A 19,526-nucleotide genomic window follows, 5' to 3' on the forward strand; every position below is an offset into this window, starting at 1 on the left:
CAAAGAAAAGAAACATGGAAAAAAGAAACATTTGAAGAGGGAGAATCTCATTTTCCCATAAACCCCAAAAGAATAAAACCAAAACCCAAACCAAACAAACTAGAAAAGATTCCCCTCACTTGGGGCACAAAGATGATAACAGAGAAGCCATAGGGTTTCCTGGCTGGAGGAGGCAACAGACAGACCACGGACAACGTCCCGGCTTCCCCCTGCCCTGGTTTGCTACGAGTTTGATAGCGTAAAAATGACCAAGACGCTCTAATCCACGAGCCTGTACCTTGTCTTAAAAGAAGTTGTGTAAATGTGAGAAGTTTGGGATCTGGTAAGGGGAAAGGGAGGAGACAGAAATTCTTAATTATGGATCCCACATTGCTCTGGGTTAAGGATGTTCCACAAACATTTAAAAATAAAAATATCAGATCACTAGGGTGTGAAGGTACATTTTCTAGATCACCTTCAAATTGCAGTAAGAAAGCTACGAGTTTTAGAAACCTCTTAGAGCTGGCCAGTCACAAAGCAAGCAAGGCCTAGGGCCACTTCTGTTCTTTTTCAAGCTCCTAGAATAATTAATAAATAACAAAATAGGGTGTTTCAGTTATCCATTATGGCATAACAAACCACCCCAAGCAAAATGTAGTTGCTTAATACACAGCCACGCATTTGGCCACATCCCAATTCTGCAATGTGGGCGGGGCTCACAGGGACGGTGTATCATCTCTGTTCCATGTGGCATATGCTGTGGTCATCTGGGAGCTTAGATGGACTGTGAATCCTCTCTTCTTCTCCAGGGTCTCTCTCCATGTGGCTTCTCATCACCCAGAAATCTGAGCTTCTAACATGAGAGTTGGGGGACTTCCCTGATGGTCTAATGGCTAAGACTCTGAGCTCCCAATTCAGGGGGCCTTGGTTTAATCCCTGGTCAGGGAACTAGATCCCACGTGCTACAGCTAAGCGTGCTCATGCTACAACTAAAGATCCCACATGCCACAACAAAGATTGAAGATCTCGTGTGTGCCACAACTAAGACCCAGTGCAGCCAAATAAATTAAAACACAAAATGAACAAAAACCAGATGGCAGTTAGACCCAAAAATGTAAAGGAAGGAGCTACCTAGACCTGGAATGGACACACTCCCATCAATCCCACCACCCATTCTACTGGTCAGCGCAGGCCAGGCCAGATTTAAGGGGAGGGGAACAAATACCACTTTTAACTGGAGGAGCTTCAGGAGCCTACAAAGAAAGGAAGGGTTGTTGACAGTCACATTTAGAGACTATCTTCCACACAAGATTGTAAAAACTGCAGTGCATTTTAAATGCTTACATTTAACACATCAACACTTTTCACACAACCATATACAGTTGACTATATAATTAACCTGTTTTGAGTATAATAACAATATTTTAAATTTAAGGTGGGGCCCAAAGAGTATTGCTTCCTGACTCAGAGTCTGTTGTTCTGGAGCCTGTCTTACACTCTTTGCAGGAAGTTCTTTTTCCTTCTGAGTCCTGAGTGATTGTGTAATTTGTAGCAGGCACCAATAATCATTCATTCACAAGAGCGCTTGTTCTCAAGTTCCTGTTCTTCTGATTTTAGGTATATAGGGGTCTCTGGGAAATTTTCTGACTATCTCCCTAACAGAGCATCAGTCTCCCGACTCAACCAGTTGCAGCAGTAACCCTCCTCCACCATCTGACCCTCCAGAGTGTAGGAGCAGCTTAATAGTCTGTGTACCTGCCACGCAACACCCACTCCTTGTAAGCAGAGATGGAGGCTCATCTGGAGGGGAAGATGATTCAACAGCTCAAAGAAAACTAACGAGGCCAGTGAACAGAGAAGGTGACCCTTCCTACAGATCAGAAATGAAGAGGATCTCCCAAGGGGCTTTGGAAGCTTGTATGAGAATTTGGGAGGCTGTGGGCAAAGTCTCCATCAGTAGTTACCATGGGATGGAGAAGAGGAAACTGAACAGAAAGACAGCCGGGCCAGGAGCTCAGAAGTCCTCAGCTCTTTATAATAGGAAAGAAATTGCTGTGGGATCACAGATGGCTATTCTGGGAATATGAGGGTTGTTTTTTTTTTTTTTTTAAGCTGTTTATATTTTCTGTAATTTAGGTCCTTTTTGTTCTCTCTTAGTGTTTAGTACATTTTTAAAATGCTAGTCTAGTCAGCTGTGCTAAGAGGAACCAAGAAAGAGGTTTTTGTCCAGTTTGGACCAGAGTTTTAAAGGGGAAGCAGCTTACCAGCCGCCTGACAAGGTGGAATGCTCTTGTCCAGTGAAAGCACCTCAAAGGGAAGGTGAACCGAGAGTAACTGAGTTGGAAACCCTGGTTCAGACGCTCCCCTCTTCCCAAGATGTGTTTATCAAATCTGGAGCCATCTCTCCATCCCCACTGTCTGTTAGTGGCCCAGACAAGAGGCAAGAAGGGACCTCATTGAACAATGAGAAGGAGCTGTGTCCTGAGGTTGGTGGGCCAGGGCTGAGTAGGTGGGTAACTATGGCATTTGCCTAGTTAACGGAACCTGCAAACAGAAAACTGGTCTTAGTCTGAAGACGGAGGAGGGGGATTCAATGTGAACTTGGATCACTGGGTGCCGAATACTCAAGCAAGCAGGTTACCAAAACTTTTTTCTAGTTAATGCAGGAGAGGACATACACAGGCTCAGGATGCTGACGAAAGGGATAAGTGAGGACTACTAGGCTGGCACAGCCCTTGGAACAAACTGGGGCACAGGACAGAGCCCAGGGAGATAGCTAGAATCCAAAGCAGAGTTGAGGAAAGAACAGGCTGTTAGCATGCCAGGACTGGAGGTAGGGAAAGGCTGCTGGTGGTGTCAGGATTACTAGGGACCACCCAGACATCCTGGCCATGAGGTTTGGAGGAGCTGAATCATTCCAGACCCCACCCAGGCCTGGTTCTCTAGGGCAGCTGCTGCTGACCTTTGGTAGCTATAGATGGGTAGACCTGGGAACAGGGGCGGCCACTGTCATTGCCAGAGTCCAGGCTCAGACCTGCCCTCACAATCTGCTCCAGTTGTCTAAAACCTAGTAACATGCCCAAACCTCGTGGCTTCAAACAACAACAGTGGTTTATTTTGCATTTCAGGCAGGGCAGGGCAAGGTAGGGACCACTCTGCTCCATATGTCTGGGGCCCAAGACTCAAATGGCTGGGGATAGCAGGAGACTCGGAGAAGGCAATGGCACCCCACTCCAGTACTCTTGCCTGGAAAATCCCATGGACGGAGGAGCCTGGTGGGCTGCAGTCCATGGGGTGGCTAGGAGTCGGACACAACTGAGCGATGTCACTTTCATGCCTTGGAGAAGGAAATGGCAACCCACTACAGTATTCTTCCCTGGAGAATCCCAGGGATGGGGGAGCCTGGTGGGCTGCCGTCTATGGGATCGCACAGAGTCAGACACGACTGAAGCGACTTAGCAGCAGCAGCAGCAAGAGACTGGGGGCAGCAAGAGGCTGGCAGGGCATCACCCCATAGTCTTTCCCCTGTTCACTCCAGCTTGGAGGCCTCAGGGTAGCTGGGCTTAGTGGTGGCTCAGGGCACCAAAAGCTACTATTTTCAGAGGCCCAAGAAGAAACTGCAAGTGTTTATGATCTATCTTCAGAAGTTCTAGGACATGGTGATTTAGTGCGTTCCATCCCTAAATCCAGCCGAAGTTCAAGGCAAACCGTATAGACCCTCCTCTCAATAGTGCTGTGTGCTGCCCTAAGTTGCTTCAGTCATGTGCAACTCTTTGCAACCCCATGGACTGTAGCCTGCTAGGCTCCTCTGTCCATGGGATTCTCCAGGCAAGAATACTCAGTAGAAGGAGCATCAAAGTTTTTGCCACCATTTTTAATACATCATAGCATCTCATCAAGTGGTCAGCAAAGTCTCCTAACTGAACCTCCAGGTCCCAGATTCTCATTGATGGCAGCTGGGAGGCAGCAATGCACAGGGTAGAAAAGGGAAGGGCTTTGGAAGCCACCAGGCCTGCATTCTGGTTCAGGCAGGACCTACCACTCAGCAACCAGTTGAGCTTGTTAGGTTACTCGCCCCTAAGAGCCGTGTGGTTTCCTTGTGTGTAAAAGAGGGCTAATACTACCATAGTGGCCAAGAAAATGGACTTCTCAGATCGTGCACAAATGACCAATGGCCCCAGCTGCTGAGCCCTAAAATCTGTCATCTGGTTCTCATCCCCAGCTTGGTGTAGAGGCCAGTTTCCTAGTGCTGCTCCCAGCCCATGACTAAATACAAGAAGCCTATTCCTGGGAGGTGCTGGGCTCCTGGGACAGGGCAGCTTGGCTTGAAGACTCCCCCAAGGCCTTGCTGAACTTTCTTAGAACTTCATTGTAGCATAAGATGCTTCTTTCGACTCAACCTTCCTTCCTCATCTCTCTCCTTCACCAAGGCCACACCTGCACCCGAGGTCTAGCTCCCCAACCCTGTTCCCTCATAAATCTCTAGAGCAGTGCTCCCCACCAGATGCTTTGGGGGGGGCCGGGACAAACAGCCACCAGGCTGCTGCCGGTATTAAATAGGTGTGTGAGCACCTAATCAAGGCCTGGGGTATAGTTGATGTTCATTCCACTGATATTTATTGAGTCTCTGCTGAGTGAGGACTTTAGCTGGGGTGACTGGAACACATTGGTGAGCAAAGCAGATGCTTGAAGCTTCTCGCTGACCCCAATGCGGAGGGATAAAGTCCCAACTCTCCTACAGGACACAAGAGTCCTTCAAAGTCTGACCCCAAGGGGCCTCCATACCCCTACCCCACACTGCACACCAGAGCCTAGAGTCAAAAAAGACTTTCCTCTGGCAATCTCGGGTTTTTCAACCCCAATATCTTTTTTTTTTTTTTTAGTTTTTAAAAGCATATTCTTAATTATAAAAGCTTAATTATTCTATAGAATAATTATGTCTATACAAACAATTTTTTCTATAGAAATAATGGAGAGACCTCTAGCATGGTTGATCAATACAATTCTTTTTTCCACCCCCGATATCTTAACACAGCTTTTTCTTCTCCAAAAGCTTCCCCGCTCCTTTGTACACACCCTTCACATGACAAACCCTTACGCATCCCCCACGACCAGTTCAGTCGTGGGGTGCTAGATCACCCCGGTAGAGGTGCTTGCTGGCACAGACCTCCTCATCCACCTCTAAAAGCACTAGCTAACATTGTGCTTTAATTGCTGTAACAGTGTCGTGCTAACTTGTGAGCTCATGTAGATAGCAGGGGCAGCGTGTATCCATGCTGAATCCCTGGTGCTCGGCAGCCCCCAGCTCGTATCTTGGGGAGAGAGTAGAGACCGGGAGAGCAGGCGATTTTCCCGCGGTAACCCCGGGGCCTGCGGCGAGAGGGCGGGGGCGTCGCTGCGCGAGGGTCAGGGAGCCGCCGGTGCTGGGCGGCTCCCGGGACCGGCCGCGGGGCGCTCGGGCCGAATCGCGGCCGCTGCCGCGGGGCACATGACTGCGGGCTCAGCCTCCGCCCCGCCCGCTTCCCCGCGCAGCTGCCGCCTGTCGCCTCCCGGGGTTGCGGAGTGCCGGGCCGGCGAGCGTCTCCGCGCTGCGCGCTCCCTCTGCCTCGCGAGCTGCGCCAGGCGGGCGCCGCGGCGGCCCCGGCCGGAGAAAGCGAAACCAAAGCGAGATTCCCACTCCCCTCCGGCCGGCCGGGTGCAAGCGGGGCCGCTCTCGCCCAGTCGCGGAGCCGGGAGCCGGGCCCCTCTGCTGGGCCGCGGGCGCCCGAGGGTCCCGGGTCTTCCGGCAGCTCCGCCGGCGCCCCTCCGTCTCTCCCTCCTTCCTTCTCATCCGGTCGCCGGCCGCCCGGCCTCGGAGAGGTGCGCGGAATGGGCAGGTGCTGCTTCTACGCGGTGGGGACGCTGTCCCTGCTGTTGCTGGTGACCAGCATCACGCTGCTGGTGGCCCGAGTCTTCCAGAAGGCCGTGGACCAGACGATCGAGAAGGTGAGGCGTGGCGGGCTGTGTGTGTGTGTGCGCGCGCGCGCGTCGAGCGGGATTGGGGGGACACTTCTAGCCCACCCTCCCACTGCTGAATCTTGTGCAGGGTGGATCTGCACCCCTTATAACCCTAGTCCGGAGGCTAGGGCCCTCCTTTCTTCCTTGTCTTCTTGGGCTGGGTGGGTAAGAGTTAAAGAAGGCTGGAGAGGAATAATTCTGTTCCTTTTAGAGTAATAAACAAGACTGTGGGTCTAGACTTTGAAAGAAGGCTTTCACTTAAATTCTGTCATTTGTTTTCTGGGCCCTCCCCGCGCCCCAATCTCTGTTGGGCCCAAACTCATTTCCCTCCCACTTCATGAGGAAACAAACTAAATGAAAGACACCGCCACCCCGCAAGTGTGTTGGCTGCTTGCCCTGGCCTTTGAAGTGGTGTGAAGTGGGGATGGGAGGCTGGTGCCTAGTCTGTTGTGTTCCGGCCTTCCTGGGCTGAGCCCCGCACTCGGTAGCCAGGCCAGGCCTCTGGGCTGGGTGACATTTCAGTTCATCAGAGCCTGTGCTGACTTAGCAGCTTGCTGCTTTGTCTCATCATGGATTTCTTGCTCTTCTCAACCCTGCTGCTGCTGCTGCTGCTGCTAAGTCGCAAGAGGACTGGGGTGGGATGCCATCACCTTCTCCGCAAACAACCCTAAGCTTAGGCAAAGCTGCATTTAAATTCTTAATCTGAGCCCATTTCTTCCTCTCAGATGAGTGGGCTGGAGAGCTGGTCACTTCAGACCTCTCCATCCTATGATTTCACCAGTGGTCATTTCTCCTGCCCTTTCACCCACATCCACCAATCCGTGTGGAAAGAGGAACCAGAGAGAGTTACTGGGGTCACTTTTTCCTTTTAAAAAAGTTATTGGAGAAGCCTTTCTTGTTAGCACCCATCACTGCCTGATCTCTCCCACTCGTTTACACTTGCTGTTGGCCAGATAATAAAAGCTGGGGCCTCCTCCAAAATTGGTCACTGCGCTCCCAATTAGCAAAATTGTTTCATTCCAGGTGGCAACAGACCTATTTTTTAAATAGAGGTTTCTAAAAGTCATCAATTACTTGAAATCTGAAGCCACTTAAAAAAAAAAATGCCATGGCAAAGCATAGTTTAATTTTTAAAAGTCTTCATTGTCAAGGGGGTGACAGGACCCACTGTCTGAGCTTCTCAAAGGCCATTGTTCAAAGCATGTTCAAAGAAAAAACTAAATTGAATCTCTCCACCCTTGTCCACCTGCAAATCCATGCTAGGTAGTTTAAGGATATAACCTCTTTAAGGATGTAACCTCTTGCTTGGGTGTCTAGAGTTAAGCAATCCAATGATAGTCAATTGGATTTTCTTGTGTGGCTTTGAAAGGCTGTTTCAGGAGAGGTCTGTGAGATGGGTGATCTCCCCACCCTGTGCCTCAGGTATTGTCAGCCTTTGGATGCTCTGTGGGTCTACATTCATGGGCAGTGGGTAGGGAGGTGGTGGGGGTGGAGGGCAGTTGTAAGGCAGCTGGGCTGGGGCTTAAGTTTGCACTGATGTTTGGTGATTGGCTTTTAAAGGTGGTTTTCTCCATGAAGAATGGAGTCCGATCTGACTGTAAATGAAAGTACAGGAGAAGTGAACTTTCAGAACTGCCTCACCCTGTTGAGGAACACTGCACCACGTGGTATGTGAGACTCATGACAGGGCTAGGTGTGGACAGGTGTGGAAATATGGTAAGGCAACCAGAGGTCACGCCTTACCATCATTACCACTCCGCTTTCCTGGGTCGCCTGTAGACGGGTAGCATGAGATGGTGGAAAGAGAAAGGACTTGGCAGGTCAATTCACAGGCATGAATCTGGCTCCACTGTGTACTAGCTGGGTAACCTTAGGCTAGTACTTAACCTTTCTTAATTCTAGGCTTTTCTATCTGTAAATAAGGATAACAACTCTTCATGTAAATAGTAGAATTATAAGAATTACTAGAGAAAATGGGTGTACTTTTCATGGGATACAGTAGTATGTATAGTTATTTGTAGGGCTTCCGTGGTGACTCAGCAGTAAAGAATCCACCTGCAATGCTGGAGACATGGGTTCAATCCCTGGGTGGGCAAGATCCCCTGGAGAAAGGAATGGCAACCCACTCCAGTATTCTTGCCTAGGAAATCCCATGCACTGGAGCCTGGAGGGCTCCAGTTCATGGGGTTGAAAGAGTCAGACATGGCTTAGCGACTAAACCACCACCAGCACCATAGTTATTTGTAAATGATAGCAGTTTTATTTTTGTTAGAAGCAAATAAAAAATACATGAGATTGGAGGTTAGACACCCTATATTCAAATCCTAGCCCTGACATTTCTAGGCTCTTGGCCTTTGGGCCAGTTACGTAACTTCTCTGAACCTCAGTTTCATTCCTGAGAGCAATGAGGATGTTAGCCATCTAGGGGGTGCATTCACCATGAAACTCACAAAGCTTACACTTTGGGTCCCTCACTTGCACGGGCGCTTCCAAGGCCCTCTACCTAATTCTGTATGCAGCGTTTTCTTTTCTTAGGGACAGCCTCCATACACTGTATGAGCTTCACACAGACCTAGGATGTGCTTGTGTGTGTGCTGTTGTGAAGCTGAGTGAGGTCACCTGTGTAAAGCACTAAGCATGATGTCAGGCTTGGAACAGGTGCCCAAGGACAGCTTCCATCATCATTTCCATTAATGTTGTTATGGAAAATTCATTCATAACTTACTTTAATATACTTATAATACAATCTGATATTCCTAGTTCTTAATTTTTTTCCTTTGAAGATTGTCCATGTCCTGCTTTGTCTACATCAAAAAAGAGGAGAGAGAAAAAGGATGAAAATCAAATGAGTAGGTTGGGCTAATTGTGAGAAGCTTAGTAACATAATTCCTATTAGAAGACTCTGTCTCATTTGATAATTGTCTTTGAGGCCCACAACAGCCAGAGGATGACTGGAGGGAGATTTTGATCTCGGCTATTGAGTAGAATGGAAAGAACCAAGATGGTCTGGTTCCATCCTTGGCTTGTTATAGTATGCCTTACATTGAGAAAGCCCTGTAACTCTTTCTTTTTGTTGTTTAGTCACTCAGTCGTGTCTGACTGTTTTGTGACCCCCATGGACTTAACCAACCAGGCTCCTCTGTCTGTGGGATTTTACAGGCAAGAATACTGGAGTGGGTTTCCATTTCTTTCTCCAGGGGATCTTCCCAACCTAGGAATCAAACCTGCATGTACTGCATTGGCAGGTAGATAGTTTACCACTGAGCCTCCAGGGAAGCCCAATTGTTTCTGTTTACTTTTCTCAATTGCAGAAGAGTCAGAGAAACTTTTCCCTTCTTGGCTGCTCACACCCACATCCTGGAGCATGGGCCAGGCCCTCTTTGTTGAGCATTTTGACCTCCCTGAAGACAGAGCTTTGCAGGGACCCAGCAATCTCTTTTTCTGTTTAGAACCTGGAAGGGCAGGGTTTTATGTTACATTTCATCCTGGCAACTAGGGCAGTGCCTGGTACTGGTGGTGGGTAAGCTAACTGCCCGCTGCTTCACTTCTGATTGTTTTAGTTGAAAGAACAGTGTCCTAAGAATCAGCAGAGCTTGGTGAAAACTCCTTTTTCAGTCACTAACAAATACTTGGATTAAATTGGACAAGCCAAGTAGCAAATTATTGAACCCCTCAAAACCTCAGGTTCCTCATCTTGAAAATGGGGGTCATAAGAATACCTACCTTTGAGTTGTTGCAAGAATGAAATAAAAGGATTGATGTAAAGCATATAGTACAGTCCCTTCCTGGTGCCTGAATTTGTTATCGTTATTTGTATTGGCAACATATTTGCACAGCCGACAAACATTTATTGTTTCCAGCTGTTCTTTTCACAGACAGGAACTAAAGAGTAGATAAAGGTCCTTCTAGCTCCAAAATCCTGAGATTCTATGACACAGGTACGTGACCTGTGCTTGAGAGCAACTCTGCAGTGCAGGATATTAAATTTGCCTTTTGGCTTGCTGACAGTTTGAATATCTCCCAGAAATGAGGGCGCAAGCTGGCCAAGGGCAAAGTTGGCTAATAAGAGGTGGGCTGGCAGGGGAAGCAGCAAGAGGGCAAGAGACTGTTGACACTTTGCTTCCTATTCATAGACCAAGGAAGGACGGCAGCATTAGGGCTCAGGGATGAGACGAACATGACAGAGTCACCTACCTTCACTGGAAACCTGAGGCCCTGGGCAAATACCAGCTGGCCTGCGCAGGGAGTGAGAGCAGCCTTGGAGCTCGAAGAGATAAGATATAATCCCTGACAGTTTAAGCAAATAACACTGATTGGTGAAGCTATGTGATATTTTTAAAGAGTCAAATGAGTAAAATATCTTCATTTTTGTTTATATAAAGACAGTCAACTATATATAATCTTCAAGGGCTCCTTCTTGCCTAGCAACCCTGTTTCCTGATTTGCCTCTCTTCAGGGTTATAAAGACATAGAATCTTAGAGTAGGCATCGCTTAATCTGTTATTTTCTAGTCAAGGAAACTGAGACTGTAAATTCGAATATGGATAGTGGTGGGTATCAAATTAGGAGCTTCCAGGAGGCGCTAGTGGTAAAGAATCTGCCTGCAATGAAGTAATCTAAGAGATACAGTTTCGATCCCTGGGTCAGGATGATCCCCTGGAGGACAGCATGGCAGCCCATTCCAGTATTTGCCAGGAGAATCCCATGGACAGAGGAGCCTGGTGGACTATAGCCTAGAGTCACGAAGAACTGGACATGACTGTAGCGACTTAGAATGCATGCACATATTAGGGTATTGAGTTACCTTTATGCCTGTATGACCCTGGAAACGTAGAGAAGTGACTTATCAAAGACCACATGATGAAGTTAGGTGCACACACTGGGTCTTCTAGTTCACTTTTCCCATCCTGAAGGTGATCATACATCCCGCCTGTGACAGTTCTGGCTTATTTACACCTGTTATCCTTCTTCCCTTTCAAAAGATTCCTAGTGACCATAAATTCTACCCTCACACATCACATTGTCCTCCACTTCTTAGCATTAAAGAGGAGCAGTGCTCTTGGAGGAAATGAGGCACCCTCACGCTAGCTCAAGAAAGAGGATTTTTTTTTCTCCCTAAGATTGGAAGAGGAAGCTGGTAGAACTCAAAGGGTGAGAACCACAGCACAGTAAGGCCTCCTGCGAATCCAGTAGAAACTGGACGGTCAGCAGGATCCAGGCCCAGTGTGTCTCTCTCCTCTCCCTCTGCCTTCCCCACCAGCTTCCTCTGTGTCCTCGGGCCCAGGCTGGTTCCTCATCTGGGGCTTCCCTAGCCCTTGACCTTCTGTGATGCTCCAGCTGCTGAGCCTCCCATGAACACGCTTCATCTCTCAGTTTCTTCCTTCCAAATTCGTGACAAAGTCGTGTGATTGGCCCACCACCAGCAGAAACCATAACTCTATAAACAGAGGCCATATCCTTGCCGGAGCTTTAACTGCTCAACAAAATCATCCAACTTCTCCCTGGCTTTTGGAAATGTGATCTGGTGATATCAAAATCTTATGATGTTTCTTTCAGCATCTTACTAATTCAATGGTGACTGTGGGTGTATGCAGTACTAAAGGTTAAGACAAGGGAGTAAGTCAGCAGTTCTTGGTGTTTTTCCTGGACTCTAGGGAACCACATCAGAATCACTTATGGAAAAAACCCAGACCCCACGAGCCGTGCTGAATCAGAGTCCTTGGGACTAGCACCCAGGTCAAAACCGAGACTGATTCTGTTAACCTATGTCTTCACTCCTTGAGATGGCAATTCTTTTTTTCTTTGTGTTGTATTGTTTAAAAAGAAATTATTTACTTATTTTTGGCTGCACTGGGTCTTCGTTGCTATGTGTGGGCTTTCTCTAGGTGTGTGGGAGGCTACTCTTCATTGTGTGGCGTGCGGGCTTCTCATTACAGTGTCTTCTCTTATTGCGGAGCACGGGCTCTAGGGCACACGGGCTTGGTAGTTGTGGCACATGGGTTTAGTTGGTCCATGGCGTGTGGAATCCTCCTGGACCAGGGATGGAACCTGTGTCTCCTGCATTGCAAGGCAGGTTCTTAACCAGTGGACCACCAGGGACATCCCTGTATTTTATTCTTTATTTTTGCCTGTTTTTCTGGTAAAGAGATATATATGCCATTTTAAAAAGTCAGAGACAACAAAGAAAAAAAAGAGAAACAAAAGAACCACTGTTAAATATACTGTTGATTAATCCACATTTTTTCTTTGTGCATTATAGTAGCACATATACTTTACAGAAATGGGGTGCTTCTGTTCCCACCCTGTATTTATTTTTAATTCCAACTGGTATAACTAGCATACAAAAGAGTTGATCATTCTAGTTGGGGCTATTATTCTTAGTAATTACTACTATTCTGCAGGTTTATATCAAAGAAAATATCTTTCGGGAGGGAGGGGAAGGTCTTTGCTTATGAGAACTGTTTTTTGCTTTCTTGTTTCACCATCAAGCCACAATGAAGGGGCCATCTGTTCTGCCAGACACTTGCTTGTTTCCCAGGGAAGAATCAGCAGGTGGGATTATAAAACCATTAATGAAAACACATGATATTGGCCAAGTGACTAGGCATTTATGATCTGTATCATCAAGATACATAGTCTATATCCATGATATATTACAAGAAGCAACCATTTTTTATCAAAGCTGGTAGCTAGTCAAAAGCAACGGAGAAAAATAAAGGCTACTTTCAGTGTTTGCTCTCTATATCCAAAAGCACTTTTAGGTATATTCTTTGGCAGTCATCCATTTATTTAGGAAATATTTACTGAGTATGAATCATTTGTGAGGCAGTGTGCTGAGACCTATGGGTATGATAGTAAATGAGACAGAGTCTCTACCCTTATGGAATTTATAATCTAATTCAGAATTCTGGGACTCAGATGCCTTTATTCTCTTAAGGATTATTGAAGACACCAAAGAACTTATGTTTCTATTGGTTACATCTATAAATATTTATAATATTAGAAATTAAAACTGATACATTTTTAAAACACAGGTATGTGCATGTTAAGTCGCTTTGGTTGTATCCAGCTCTGTGACCCCATGGACTGTAGCCCACCAGGCTCCTCTGTCCATGGGATTCTCCAGGCGAGAACACTGGAGTAGGATGCCATGCCCTCCTCCAGGGGATCTTCCTGACCCAGGGCTCGAACCCCCATCTCTTTCATCTCCTGCACTGACAGGCGGGTTCTTTACCACTAGCGCCACCTGGGAAGCTAAAATACAAGTATACATGAGCACGTATTTCATTAGCTGTCAGAGCAATGACATCATTACAACATGTGTAACCTTTAGAAAGTTCCACTATACGCTCATGAAAAAATGAGAGTGAAAAGGGTAGATAGTTAATGTTATTACAGAAATAGTTTTGACCATGAGGAATCCCCTGAGAGGGTCTTGGGGCCCCTCAGGGGACCTCAGACCACCCTTTGAGAACTACTGATCTGGTTTTCATTTAATTAATTTTGTTGACTTTTAGAATTTTTAAAATGACATAACATACGTGCTTTATTTCTGTAAGGCTACTTTGGGAACTATGTTTTTAATGTTTTCAGACCACCAGGGTCTTGTTTACTTTGTTATATATTTACATGTTTGTTTGGTGTCCTCCTGAGTCCAGCGTGAAGAACAGTGGGTTTGGGCCATCAGTGAATCAGGTTCAGGGAATCTCCTGTCTTTTCCTGTGTGTTAATCAAACCAGACCAGAACATTAGTAGCTCCACAATTGAATTCTTCAATAATTCCCCTCTAGCCTCAGCCCTGCTAAAGATTCTCTATTCACAGGACATAATTCAGTATTTAAAGCTAGCCCCAAAGTTCTCTTTGAAGGTAGGGGTCCGGCCATATGTAGCTTTGTATCATCTTCTCGACCTGTTAAATGAAAATACAAAATAGATAGTTATTAAACATCATGTGGATGAATGGAGAGATGAGAACTTAACATCTTCAGGATGATTTTGGTTATATATTGTTATTCTGCTACACATTTTTGTTCCAGTGGTCACGTTTGCCTCACTAATAGTTTATACCTTTAAAATCTGGAAATTTCGCTGAATAATCCAGCTTTCCAGGTTCTCTGGGAACATGTGACCGTTTGGGTTTTTTGTTGTTGTTCGTTTTGATTAATTTTTATTGGAGTGTAGTTGCTTTTGTGGGATTCCCCAGTGGCTCAGCAATAAAGAATCTGCCTGCAATGCAGGAGATAGAAGTTTGACCCCTGAGTCAGGAAGATCCCCTGGAAAAGGAAATGGCAACCACTCCAGTATTCTTGCCTGGAAAATCCCATGGACAGAGGAGCCTGGAGGGCTACAGTCCATGGGTCACAGACAGTCACACACGACTTAGTGACTAAACAACAGCAAACGCAGCTGCTTTACAATGTTGAGCTAGTTTCTACTGTGCAGCAAAGTGAATCCGCTGTACGTACACATCTATCCCCTCGTTTTTGAATTTCCCGAATGTGGCTGTTTTGCAGTACTGGCCCCGTCACAGTCTGGGTGACAGCAGCTGGGGCAGAATGGAGGCTGCCCTTTGGACAGGACCTCCGTCCCTGCCCCCACCGCCGTCACACTCCTGTTGTCCCCGACCCCAGGGTCCAGAGAAGGTGCCCTTTGTCATGGGGTTTGCTCTGCTGTCTTTCATAGAGTGGAGAAATATCTGTTTGTATCTGATGCTCTTTACCACGAGAAGGAAAATGAAAAGATAGCCTGAAGAGGTCATTCGTTGTTCAGCTACTCAGTTGTATCTGACTCTTTGTGATCCCATGGACTGCAGCACACCAGACTTCCCTGTCCTTCACCATTTCCTGGAGTTTGCTCAAACTCATGTCCATTTAATCAGTGATGCTATCCAACCAGCTCATCCTCTGTCACCCCCTTATCCTCCTGCCTTCAATCTTCCCCAGCATCAGGGTCTTTTCTAATGAGTCAGCTCTTTGCAGCAGGTGGCCAAAGTATTGGAGCTTCAGGTTCAGCATCAGTCCTTCCAATGAATATTCAGGGTTGATTCTTTTAGTATTGAAGAATTTAACATGCATTTAACAAAAATGGGAGAGGGCATATTTCTGTGGAGAACTGAATATTAATGCTAGGGTTTGGCATGCAAACATGCACAGACCTGTACCTGCTTCATTCCTTGACCTTCCCCATGTGGCTTATTTAGCTTCAGAATTTTACATTCTTTCTAAAGAAAGCAAGACAGAATGCCTTGCTTCCTGGTTACAGGAATGTCATCATTACTCTTGCAAATCCCATTTTAAGGCTATTGCTTCTAATATGATTCTGATAATCCACAGTAATGGAAGGAATAGGAGATGTAGATATAAGCAGGTGAGGGAAACATCCCTTATTTCATCTTTGAGAGATATAGTCACAACCAAACAGGTTGTAAAATAATAAGACTGGCTCTACAAGTTATACAGAGAACCTGGCATTATTACCATGGCCACACTTCTTATTTATTCACATCTTAAAATCCTGTTTTTCATCCACTCATTCAACTGTTCCTACATCTCTCCACACCCATCCCCTGCCAGCATCCACATATATCTCCCCACTCTTCACCTGGTCCTTTTGATTAAGTTTCTATCTGGTGGCTGATTTTTCTCCCTTTAGGCTGGCAGTTCTCGACCTTGGGTTCACATTTGAAATTACCTGGAAGTATTTAGAAAGTATTCTACTGGGTGTTTCGTAGCAGGAGCTTTTTCACGATAACTGTTCTACCCTCTTGTCCTAATTGTGCCTTATAGACAGAGCAGCAGCTGACACATAAACTGACATTGGAGCCTCAACTGTCAGATCTCATTAGCTGAAATTATTGGAGTTGCAATTAAAGCAAAATGAGTTTAATAACAATGACATAAAAGAAAAAAGAGAAAACTAGTGTTTTTGTTCCTAAGTTAAAATAAGGTCAGAGAATAAGGGTAAAATGTTAATGGCAGCCTATTTCTTTTACCTCAATAGAGTATTTAGAAAGGTAAATAGTAAAAACTACTTACATTACTCCAAGAATCTGCACTGGGTTTGCTTGATTTCAGGGAGAAATTTTAAAAATAATGCCAACCAACTGGTGTTTTGATATTTAGTGAATTTTATTAATGTGGAATCCAATGAGAATCTTCCACACACTATTAGATCATGTTTTCTCAAAGTTGGTCTGCATTATCTCCAGGTAAATTTAGACTCTGTAGATGGCAATGTGGATGCTGAGTTTGTGTTTAATTATTAAGTAGCACTTTGTTGAACTAAAAGTACAAGCAGCAGTGCTCTTGAGGCCTGAAAGTTTCTGAAAATATTAACTTACTTGCATTAAAGCCCAATGCAGTTCCCTGAGGGCTTATTCTTATCATCTCCATGTGGCTTTTATCAGGACAGCTGATTCCTCAGCCATCCTTCTGCTGCTTTCCCGAAAGATCTCCATCAGGCTGCTGTGGATGTGTTGTGTCTTGTGGCTGTACCAAGTCATGGGCTTCCCTGGTGGCTCAGACAGTAAAGAATCTGCCTGTAATGCAGGGGACCCAGGTTCAATTCCTGGGTTGGGAAGATTGCCTGGAGAAGGAAATGGCAACCCACTCCAGTATTCTTGCTTGGAGAATTCCATGGACAGATGAGCGTGGCGGGCTACAGTCCATGGAGTCACAAAGAGTCAGACATGACTGAGCAACACCTCTCAGCAGAAGCAGCTAATCCAGTCATACCTGGGAGAAGGTGGAACACTCCATGTTGCTCGTTCTTAAAGGGCCTGTTGGGATGGCAGGTGATGGGCTGAGTCAGGTCCCATGGACTGACGTCTTGGGCTGCATCAGGACCTCAGAGTTTATCCTGTTAGCAGTGGGGAGAGTGTCTGCCCTGATAGGCACTTTTTATGGAACTCTTTGGAAGCTGATGTAGATAATACCTTTGAAAGGGGCAAAGCTGGAGAAAAGGGTACCAGTTGGGAGACTACCTAAAACTGAACCGTATCACCGCAGTCCTTGCCAGTAATGAAATGAAAGTGAGAGTGTTAGTCGCTCCATCATGTCCAACTCTTTGCAACCCAATGGACTGTAGCCCGCCAGGCTCCTGTGTCCATGAAATTCCTCCAGGCCAGAATACTGGAGTGGGTTGCCATTTGCTTCTCCACGGAAACTGCCCGACCCAGGGATCGAAGCCAGGTCTCCTGCATTACAGGCAGATTCTTTACTGTCTGAGCCACCAGGGAAGCCCAGTAATGAGAAAGGGACAGGAAAAGACATGGAGAAGAGGACAAGGTAGGACTCCTCTCATCAGTAGGACTGAGTGATTCGGGGAGAAATCATGAGCCCCTTTTTTGGTCACATTGATGTTGAGTAGCCTGCGAGGTATCCAGATGGGAATTTTAGGATGAAAGTGTAGGTCCCTCAGTCATGTCCAGTTTTTTGTGACCCCATGGACTTAGCCTGCCAGGCTCCTCTGTCCATGGCATTTTCCAGGCCAGAATACTGGAGTGGGTTGCCATTTGCTTCTCCATGGAAACTGCCCGACCCAGGGATCGAAGCCAGGTCTCCCGCATTGCAGGCAGATTCTTGACTGTCTGAGCCATCAGGGAAACCCATGGATCCAAACAACTGATATTATCCCGGTAATTTCAGGCATAGCCCTTCTTTGGGCCATGCACATGAACGTCCACTGTTACGTGCATGTCAGTGTTACGTCCTTAGCTGAAATGTCTTCTTGAAACAGGGCCTATGCTTGCTGGGCACAGAGAAAGCTCTCAGTATATGCATATTGGCAAATTAACTGAAAGGTTTTTCAGTCCAGATGATTGACCTGGCTTTGATGTGGCAGATTGACCACATAACTCAATCATCTTTACAATATTTCTCTTTTTTAAATACTTATTTATCTATTTTATTTTGGCTGCTTTGGGTTTTTGTTGCTGCACACTGGCATTCTCTAGGTGCCGTGAGTGGGGCTACTCTCTAGCTGTGGTGTGTAGGCTTCCCACTGCAGCGGCTTCTCTTGTTGCAGAGCACGGGCTCTAGGGCTCGTGGGCTCAGTAGTTGTGGTGCACAGGCTTGGTTGCTCTGAGGCATGTGGGATCTTAATTCCCAGACCAGGGATCAAACCCACGTCCCCTGCATTGGCAAGTGGATTCCTTTTTTTTCTTTTTGTATTTTTTAAAATTTAAATTTATTTGTTTTAATTGGAGGCTAATTACTTTACAATATTGTATTGGTTTTGCCATACATCAACATGAATCCGCCACGGGTGTACATGTGTTCCCCGTCCTGAACGCCCCTCCCACCTCCCTCCCCGTACCATCCCTCTGGGTCATCCCAGTGCACCAGCCCCAAGCATCCTGTATCCTGCATCGAACCTGGACTGGCGATTTGTTTCTTATATGATATTATACATGTTTCAATGGCAAGTGGATTCTTAACCACTGGACCACCAGGGAAGTCCCTCCAATATTTCTTCTGATGGTAGTATTACCACATTACACCTGGAAAAATTCATCATGTTCTGCACTATCCAAAGTCACATGGTAAAACTGATTTGGGACCTTATGCTGATTTTTAATTTAGCATAAGTGGAAGACTCTGCTGGTTGCAGGGTTATCTAGTGGCCCAGGGAGGTCTTAGAGCCCAAGTGATGGTTTCTCCACAGTTTCACAGTCTTTCTGGGGTGGGTTGCCAGATAAAATTCAGGATGCCTAGTTAAATTTGAATTTCAGATAAACTTCAGATAATATTTTAGTGAGTATGTCTAAGCAATATTTTGATTCTCTTCAGTTTATCAGTTGTAAGCATCCTGCTGTGCTGACTTCATCTTTCTCTTATATACTCTTTCTTGAATTTTTTGAATGCAAGTTGCAGATATTACAACACTTTGCCCCTGAATTCTTCAGCATTGCATCCTTAAGAATTAAAGCATTTTTGACATAGCCTGTGCAATATTTTGAGCTTTCCAAGTGGCACTAGTGGTAAAGAACCCGCCTGCCAATGCAGGAACCATAAGAGATGTGGATTCTATCCATGGGTCAGGATGATGCCCTGGAGGAAGGCATGGCAGCTCACTCCAGTATTCCTGCCTGGGAAATCCCATGGACAGAGGAGCCTGGCCGGTTATAGTCTATAGTGTTGCACAGAGTTGGACATAACTGAAGCTTGGCACGCATGCATGCGATATTTGGGATATCCTTGGACATCCTGTGTTTTTATTCACTAAATCTGGCAGCTGTACTCTGGAAGTGTGATGGGGTAGCAGCTCCTAGAGTGGTCAAGCATGGACTTTGTAAACCCACAGACCTAGACTTGGTGGGATTTGACTTGACTCAACTGGCTCTGTGAGTCTGGGAAAGCTGGTGCCCCCATTTCCTTACCAGCAAAATGGGAATTCTTAGCTTGTGGGGCCAATGGAAGGCTTAAAGTGTCCATAATGCCCAGCAGAGCTCCTGCCTCCTGGAGACTTTGAGTCAGTAGCAGCCTGGTAGTAATGATAATTGTCCTTCTCTGAATTGAACATCAGGGAAGGAGATAAAAATAAAGAAGCAA

At 46.1% G+C, this 19,526-nt stretch overlaps 1 protein-coding gene across 2 annotated transcripts in view; it reads left to right on the plus strand.

Moving 5' to 3' along the window:
* Nucleotides 1-5,467: 5,467 nt before the first annotated feature.
* SCARB2 (scavenger receptor class B member 2) overlaps nt 5,468-19,526 on the plus strand; it is an 81,783-nt gene continuing 67,724 nt past the window's right edge. Inside the window, exon 1 of one of the 2 annotated variants that reach the window (XM_025289873.2) lies at nt 5,468-5,964. In XM_025289873.2, the coding sequence (XP_025145658.1) occupies nt 5,848-5,964 (117 nt within the window). In that variant the 5' untranslated portion in view covers nt 5,468-5,847. The remainder of the gene's footprint in view (nt 5,965-19,526) is intronic. The other variant, XM_006079160.3, reaches the window with a different exon arrangement.

Source organism: Bubalus bubalis, chromosome 7 (genome assembly GCF_019923935.1).
Source record: "Bubalus bubalis isolate 160015118507 breed Murrah chromosome 7, NDDB_SH_1, whole genome shotgun sequence".
NCBI lineage: Eukaryota > Metazoa > Chordata > Mammalia > Artiodactyla > Bovidae > Bubalus > Bubalus bubalis.